This window comes from Rhagoletis pomonella, unplaced genomic scaffold (genome assembly GCF_013731165.1).
Source record: "Rhagoletis pomonella isolate Grant_MI unplaced genomic scaffold, Rhpom_1.0 Rhpom_scaffold_00003, whole genome shotgun sequence".
Taxonomy (NCBI): Eukaryota; Metazoa; Arthropoda; class Insecta; order Diptera; family Tephritidae; genus Rhagoletis; species Rhagoletis pomonella.
This window is the reverse complement of record NW_023458557.1, coordinates 1,570,386-1,578,537: the sequence shown is the minus strand read 5'-3', so window position 1 is coordinate 1,578,537 and position 8,152 is coordinate 1,570,386. Positions and strand designations below refer to the sequence as shown.

The 8,152-nt window shown below is 48.3% G+C and overlaps 1 protein-coding gene across 1 annotated transcript; it reads right to left on the bottom strand.

Moving 5' to 3' along the window:
• Window positions 1-1,061: 1,061 nt before the first annotated feature.
• On the bottom strand, window positions 1,062-3,325 carry LOC118734941. Its single transcript, XM_036464539.1, has 3 exons — window positions 2,720-3,325; window positions 1,990-2,167; window positions 1,062-1,246 (listed from the first exon to the last, which is right to left on the bottom strand). The coding sequence occupies exons 1-3, from the start codon at window positions 3,323-3,325 to the stop codon at window positions 1,062-1,064; spliced, it is 969 nt and encodes a 322-aa protein (XP_036320432.1).
• Between the last annotated feature and the right edge of the window lie 4,827 nt (window positions 3,326-8,152).

Genomic DNA, 8,152 nt, shown 5'->3' with positions numbered 1-8,152 from the left:
AGGCCACGAGTTGAGGACATGCACCAGTGGAGGTAAGAAACAGTGCCCACTCTCTGGGAGCAGCAAGTAGGGAGCAAGTCCCCCGCCAAGATATTAGTAGGAAATTCTTATTGGAGTAGGTTTTAGTAGTCTGTTTTTTCATGGGTTTTATCCTAGTGTGCAAATAATCAAAGAACCACTCTTTCGGCATCTTCTGAGTGAAACGGTTGTGTTGTTTCTCCCCATATATTTCTGTGTGTGCCTTTTATAGAATTGACAGTTACTCAATAACGGTTGTATTCCGTTACTTTAATTGCTGGAAAAAAAAAAAATTTTTTTTACTTTTTTAATAAATAAATAAAAGTCCACAAAAAATCGAGAGGAGTGAGTGATTGAAATTTTGTGCTGAGGGCTGTGGTCCCCATGGGGGTCAAATCCAAACGCAGACTTGAAGATTTTGAGATTTTCTATAAAAGTGCGGTAAGTGGAAAGGTGTCAAAGAAAAAGAAAGTAAAGAAAAATCCATGTGGTGGTGATACACCCCAAGATAATATTGTTTCGAGTGAGTCGGATATGTCATCTGATGAACTCCATACCTCAGCTCAGACCCTGGTGGCTCCTGGGCTCGAACCTAATAACCTCGAACCTACGAGGTAGGAGATAATGTAAAGTTCATGGTTTTGGTGGAAGTTGTACCTGATGCTTCAGGGAAAAATAAAAATGTATATTCAAGTCTTTTCTTTCATGAATTAATTGAAGATTTTGATCTAAGTGATCCCGACGACATGACAATGATGGGTAATGGCCGTGCTAAGCTGACTTTTTGCTGGAAAAAATCTTAAGGCATACATACCAATAACATTCGTAATGAAATTTGGTGTTATTAGACGCATACCAATTACATATTCAGACAGTGACATTCTTTCTGAGATTGAGTCTCCGGTTAAGGTGGCATCAGATGAAAGGTTTAAAAGAAAGGAGGACGGTAATCTAGTACCTAGCACTACTATCAAGATAGCATTCAAAGGAGATGCAGTACCAAAAGAAATACGTCTCAATAAATGCATTTCTAGGGTCGATTACTATGATCCGACTATTAAACAATGTAGGAAGAGTGATTTGTTAGGGCATATTGCTAACTTTTGTAAAGCTACTTGTGCACGCTGCTTGTCATGTGGAAAGTCGCCACCATGTGTACAGGCCTGCGTTGCTTTGATGTGCATTTTGTGTGGTGCTAAAGACCACTCATCCATTAGTACAAACTGCCCTGTTAGAGTAGAGCGTCAAAACATTAAACAAGTTTGTACAATCGAGAACATCTTGTAACGAAGCGTTTTTCTCTGAAGGCCCCGAAACTTCTATATTCTATGCTGGGGTATACTCACCGTGCCCAGGGTCCGTTACAATAAATGTATATTGTGGGGCCTTTGCAAATAGTACTTTATTTAATTATTCTTATCCTCTAAAACGTTTTAATTCTTAATTCTGCTGATGGACGGCGTCGGTGCCACTATGGCGGCGCTCTGCTGCTGTGTGGCGTCGGCGCTACGATGGCGGCGCGCTGTTGCTGTGCGACGTCGGCGCTACGATGTCGGCGCTCTGCTGCTGTGTGGCGTCGGCGTTACGATGCCGGCGCTCTGTTGCGTTGCGAGCAGGTCTCGCCGTTAAGCGCGTTCGCGGTGGACTGTGGCGTGGCTGCGCTCTACCTTTGAAAAGCCAAGCCCTGTATAGTCGCCTACTTACAAGTCATGCGCTATTCTCCGCTACTGACGCTTAGATTTTGGGGCTCCTCTATGCGACGTCGGCGCTACTCCGTGTCCGCTGCTCTAGGCGACGTCGGCGCGGTGCTGGTGGGCGAGCTGGTGTCACCGTCGCGCGGCTTCATGGTTGACTATGGGGTGGCGGCGCTCTATCTTTAAACAGCCAAGCCTTGTATAGTCACCTATGTACAAGTCGAGAGCTATTCTCTAGTAGCTGTGCGTTCACGACCACAGCTCGCTGCTGACTAACTCGTATGTTGCTGAGTCATTTCTTTATAGGCAGTGCTCTTCGTGTTGCTGAGTTGTGTGGCTACATGTTGCGTTGCTATGGTGACGGTGTAGCCAAGGAGTGTTGATACGGTCTCTCGTGTTGGCTGGCCGTGTCGACGATGTTGCTGTAGTCGTTGTTGTTGGTGTAGGGATATGCGCTAGTGTGGGCTAAATTCCGCGTATATTTAGTCCTCACATTTTGGCCCCCCCCCCTCCCCTCTTCGGCGGGCGTAAGGCTTGGGATGTTTCGGACATATACGTGCGCCCCACCTGTATATGTTTATTAGGTATTCTCCCGATCGGAACCTCACACAGGAGGCGCAGGATCCCTCTGTGATGCCGCGAATAGCCCTCCGGATCCTCTCGGCGACCTCCGGGAAGTTGTCCAGCGCTGGTCCGTCGACTTCTTCGGCGGGAATGACCGTTTGTTCCCTTGGTGGTGACGACGGGCTTCGCGGTGGTGGCGTTGCTTCGGACGCTCTGGTGCTCGGGGCGGTGGCTGTTCGAGTGGCACTACCTCAGATGGCGCTGGCGTGTGTGGCGGCGGAGGTAGCGATGATGTTGCCTCTGGAGGTTTCGAGGGTCGTGGTGGTGGTGGCGGTGCTTTAGCTCGTTGAGCTGTCGCTGGGCGAGCTGCTGGTGGACGTAGTTTTGTCCGGGTCCATTGCGCTCCCGTGCCTGGTTTCCTGATCGGGAACTACCCTCCTCACCGAGAAATCGGCTGCCCCGGCGGCGTTGTACCTGTCATCTCCCGTAGGGCTGACGGTCGGGGAGTCGGCCAGTGTGCGCCGGGCGACTTCGTACGCAGCGTGCGCTGCGCTGGTGAACGCTGCTGTAGCTTGTACGGCGGCCGAGCACGCGGCGATGGCCCGTCGTGCGGTTTTTTGGGCTGCGGCGGCGCGTGCTGCTGTAGCCTGTGCGGTGTCGGTATTTTCGACGTGGGTGCCCGTCGTCATGCTGGACGTGGCCGCGTACCTTGCGGCTGCTTGAGCGGCGATCGCGTGTATCGACAGAACGCGGGTCATTTGCGCGTGGATGGCGACGGCGTGCTTGCTGGATGCGCGTGCGACGGCGGTCCGCCTAGCAGCTATCTGCGTCGCCATTGCTTGCTGCTGCCTGCGCGTCTTTCCAGTGTCGTGGGTGAGCGCCGCGTACATCGCGGCGGCTTCAGCGCGTGCGCAGGCAGCGTCCCGTAGGCCTATGGTCGGCCCCACGCCCAGCATCTGAGTGCGCAGTCGCTTCGGGTTTTCCTCGGGTACGTGTTCCCGCAAACGCTTCACACTATTCTCCATTTCGCTTAACTCTTCCATATTCATCGTTGATGGTTTCCGCCTTTGTAAAATTCTTTCGCTTATTCACGTGTGGTTGGTTCGCTGGTTGACGATCGAATGACGGTTTCCACTGATGCGACGGTCTTGCTAATTTTATTTATGTTATTTCAAATTCTCTTTTTTTTTGAGTAAAAATTTTATTTAGTTTCTTTTATGTTTTCTACCCCCTTTTCCATTTTGGTATTTTGTTGTGGTTTCGGCCGTGTTGTACGCCTTCAGTTCGGCAAGGTTCGCCGTTCTTGTCCTCCCGTCGTCGGTTTTTCGTAGCTCCACTATTACCGGGGAAATGTATCGAAGTATCTGGTGGGCCGGCCTATTTTGGGGCTAGTTTTGCCGCGAAACCCTCTGCCGCTTTAGATAGATGGTGTTTTTTGGCGAGGACCAGCTCGCCGTTATAGGGACGCGCTTGGTCGGTCGCGGCACGTTCCGTATTTTGTCTGACGATCCTGAATGATTCCTGCAACCTTGCGGATTTTTCCTCGGCGGTCGGAGCTATTTCGCCTGTTCCGACATTTATTTCGTCGAAGAGTGCTCCCGGTAGTCGTAGTTCCCGTCCTTGCACTAGGGACGCTGGGCTGATCCTGTGGGGGCTGTGACGCTCGTGTTTACGGCGAGTGTGATTTCTGGGAGGAGGTCATCCCACCGTTTATGTTGTGCCTTCGTAAGCTGGGCGATAATCCGCTTTACGATTCGGTTGGCGCGTTCCGTCGGGTTTTCTTGGGGTGTGTACGGGGCCGTAAATTGTTGGCGTACCCCCACCTCCTGGAGGTAACGCTGCCAGAGCGTGCTAGTTAATTGTACACCATTGTCCGAGAGGAAGACCTTGGGTACGCCAAATCGGGCGCGGGTACGCTGCGGCCTGTCTCATGAGGACCAACCCGACCCACTTACTAAATCGGTCGAAAAATAACAGTAGCATGGCGTTGCCATGCGTGGACCGTGGCAGGGGTCCAATGAAGTCGGCGCATACCGTGGCGAAGGGTTCTAGTCCGACCTGCGAGAGCATCTTGCCGGCTGGTTTGTGGTGTGCCTCCTTATTCTTCTGGAAGGACTCACATTGACGGACGTACCGGCTGATGCCGCGAAACATTCCCGGCCAATAATACTGATTGGTAATCCGTTCGGCGAATACCCATGTCTCCAGCGCTTGGTATGTCATGCTTTTCGCTCAGTACTCGTTGGCGGAGGGAATTGGGCACACACAGTTTCCAGGGGATCGACACGGGATGTGGCGATAGAGCTGCCCTGCTGTTTCATGTAAGCGGCGCATTTTCCCGGGTTGGTACGCACCTCATCGACGCGTCTGTGCCACCACTTGCATCGTGATTCCGCCACTGTTGTTCGTAGTAACGTTTCTAGTGCTCGTCGAGACAGTGCGTCCGCGACTAAGTTGAGTCCCTTGCGGTACTCGATGTTGAACACGTATTGTTGCAGCTCCAGGGCCCATTGCCCTATGCGACCTGAGGGGCTTTCGATAGAATTTGTCATGTGGTCGGTTATGACGTTGAATCGGTATCCTTCCAGATAGGGTCTCATTTTGCGTATTCCCCAGACTCTGGCTAAGCATTCCTTTTCCGTGGCCGAATAATTGATCTCTGCATTATTAAGCTTCCGACTCGCGTATGCGATTACTCGTTCACCGCCTTCCAACTCCTGTGTGAGTACTGCCTCTAGGCCGAAATTGCTCTCATCCGTCTGCAGGGTGAATTTCTTACTGAAGTCTGGGTACGCGAGGATGGGGCTCTCGGTGAGTTTTCTCTTGATCACGTCGAACGCTTCCTGATGTTCAGTTCCCCACCTCCAGTGTTTGCCCTTCTTCAGGAGGGCGGTGAGTGGTTGGCTTAGCGTGGCGTAGTCGGGTACGAACCGGCGATACCAGGAAGCTATCCCGAGGTATTGGCGCACCTCCTTCACGTTGGTCGGTGGTTTAAGTTCCTCGATGGCGGCGACTTTGTCGGGGTCGGTGAGTATGCCCTTGTCACTAATGACGATTCGGTGCTCTCCCACCATGGCTACTCGGGGGTCCTCGTGTTCTATTCTGTCGACCCTCTCCCTTGTGGACCGTCGTCTTGTATGGCGCCTCCCTTTTCTGCTCCTTGGTGGGCGATAGTTCGTTATGGCGGGTGATTCGGGGTCCTCGGTGCTTGGTGCTGGCTCGCTTGGTGTCGTCGACGTGGGTTATATAGGTGGTTCTGTCAATACGACGCGGTGTCCACCGCAGGACACTGTAGCTCCCATTTCCCTAGCGTGCCCAGGCCCAGAATGATGTCGTCAATAGCTCCAGGCATTACATGCAGAACGGCGTTGTGGATCGTTGCCTAAGGCGGACTACGGTCCTCACGGCTTCTGATATTTGGTTCCTGGTGCCATCGGCCATAAGGATTCCTATGGCCACAGTTATCTTTTCGCCTCTCCCCAAGCTAACCAATTTCTCCGCCACGCTGGCGGACACGAAACTTCTCGAGGCACCTGTGTCGATGACGGCTTCCGCGGGCGCTCCACCCAGCAAGATTAGGGTGTAGAGGCGGCCGCGTTCCCGGCTCAAAATTATTGGTTGTCCGGCGCTGTACCCGGCGACTTCATCGAGCCGGTTTCCTGTTGAAGCCCTCTCTCGTTTCCCTGACGTCGCCGGCAGCACTCTATTGTCCGTATGTCGGCCGGCCCTACTCCCAACACAGCTTCCGTGGGTTACGGCCAGGGATGCCGTTTGGGTATAAATAGATCCAATTGGATACATTTTTAGACGAATATTTGCGGGATACTTATTTTTTCCTGTCGGTATAAATGTGGATACTTTTTAAATAGGCCAAAATTTTATATTTTCTATAAAGTTTTTTTCGTTCAAAAATAGATTTTCATTAATGACGTTTTCTAAATGTTATAAAAATCGCAACTTAAGCGTGAAATTAGAGCATTTTATTTTTTGTGAATGAATCAATGAACATATGAAGAGATCTCACCAAAGCAGTGTAATAAGAGCTTTAACAGACGGCAGCGTTGATCCGGATCAACTCGGGAATTAACTGCAGTTAATCCGGATTAAGTCCCAGTTAATCCCGATCAACTCGGGAATTAACTGCAGTTGATCCGGATTAAGTCCCAAATAATCCCGATCAACGCTCCGTCTGTTTAAGCTTTTAGGAGCAATTGTTTAGTTAGCTAAAAAATGCTTTAAGCAAGATCTTAATATATATATATATAAATTAAATATATCTCTTTCATATCACATATCTTCATTTGTTAATATAAAAAGAAATAAGATTTCAATGTAGTTTAAAATACACTGTTTAAAAACTAAATTTGATTTATTTAAGTTAATTTTTACAAATTTTACTGAAAAGACTTTAAATACACTCTATTTTTTTTTTTGTTTATTTGGGCATATTAAGAAAGGTAACCATTTTCCTCTTTTAATGTGTGCGAATTTGCACACCGTGTAATAAAATTAAACACTGCCTGTTTACTTTAACATACCAAATTTGTCGTAGAGCGCAAAATAACACATAAAATGTTTAAAATAGAGTAAATGTAAGCCCCTAATGTTTATTATTTGCAGGAAATGTATTTTTAGTTTCAAAATTTTTGCAACTGAACATCTTATACGTATGTATATTTATACAGATTCCTGTTGAAAAATAGATATTTTTCAGTGGTAGTTTTACACACACTTATCATAATGTACAGGTACAAACGTAACATATTACTTACTATTTTTTATACTTACTTTGCAAAATACTTATGTATAAAAGATGTAATTTATAAATTGAAATTACAAATGTTTGATTTTATGAAATATAAAGATATATATACACGTATCCCAAGTCCTTAGGATGGGTTAAATTATGTCTTTTTCTTCAAAATGTTTGGTTTTCTTACAAATTATGAGATGGATACGTAAAAAAAGAAAATTGGATACATTTTTGGCTTGGTCGGTGATACATTTTCTTGGGACGGCGCGGTAACACTGGTTACGGCACCTTCGTGCAAAGTGTTCCTCTTGACCACACCTCCTGCATGTGTTGCCGCTATGAAAAGTTTGAGGCGCGGCTCTCGAAGGGGGTGGGGTTCTCAATTCGATGTTATACGGTGCTTCTCGCAGATGCTGATCCATGCGTGGTGGCGGTCGTTGCTGAAATGCTTGTCTCGGATGGGTGGTGACGTAATGGGGTCGTCACCGACGTGCCTAGCTATTTCTCGTCGGGCGGTTTCTGCGGCCCTCCGATGGCTTTCGTAGATGCTTTCATATTCTTCCGCGAGCGTGACGAGTTCCATCAAAGTGTTAAAATCCCGCCGTTTGATGTGCAGCAAGTATTCCGGGTGTTACGAAAAATCCTTTCCAGCCGTTTTTCGTTACTGTGAACCGCGGGTCGCATCAGATTTTTAATTGCGATCACGTATCTTTGAATTTTTCTCACGGGCCCTGCCTCCGTTGCCTTATGTCGTCAGGAAATCAGGTTTGAATGACGCCCAGTTGGTCCAATGTTCGTTGTTATTGCGGTACCAATGGAGGGCGCTGCCGCTTAGCAATTCAGACATCGTCTTTGGTAATAGTTCTACGTTTAATGCGTATATGTCGGCCAGCTCCTCTAATCGTTCTGCAAACGCCAACGGTTCGCGTCCTCCATCGTATCTCACCGACCACTTTACAAGGTCGATGATGGGCGCAAAAGTAACGGTAGACACATGGTTGCATGTGTTGTGTGTCTACAAATAATTAGTAAGTAAGGTCAGTAATGTAAACACACATGTGACTGCAATATTATACAATAAGAATGCAAGCAAAAAAGAGTTATGACTCATATATATGTCACA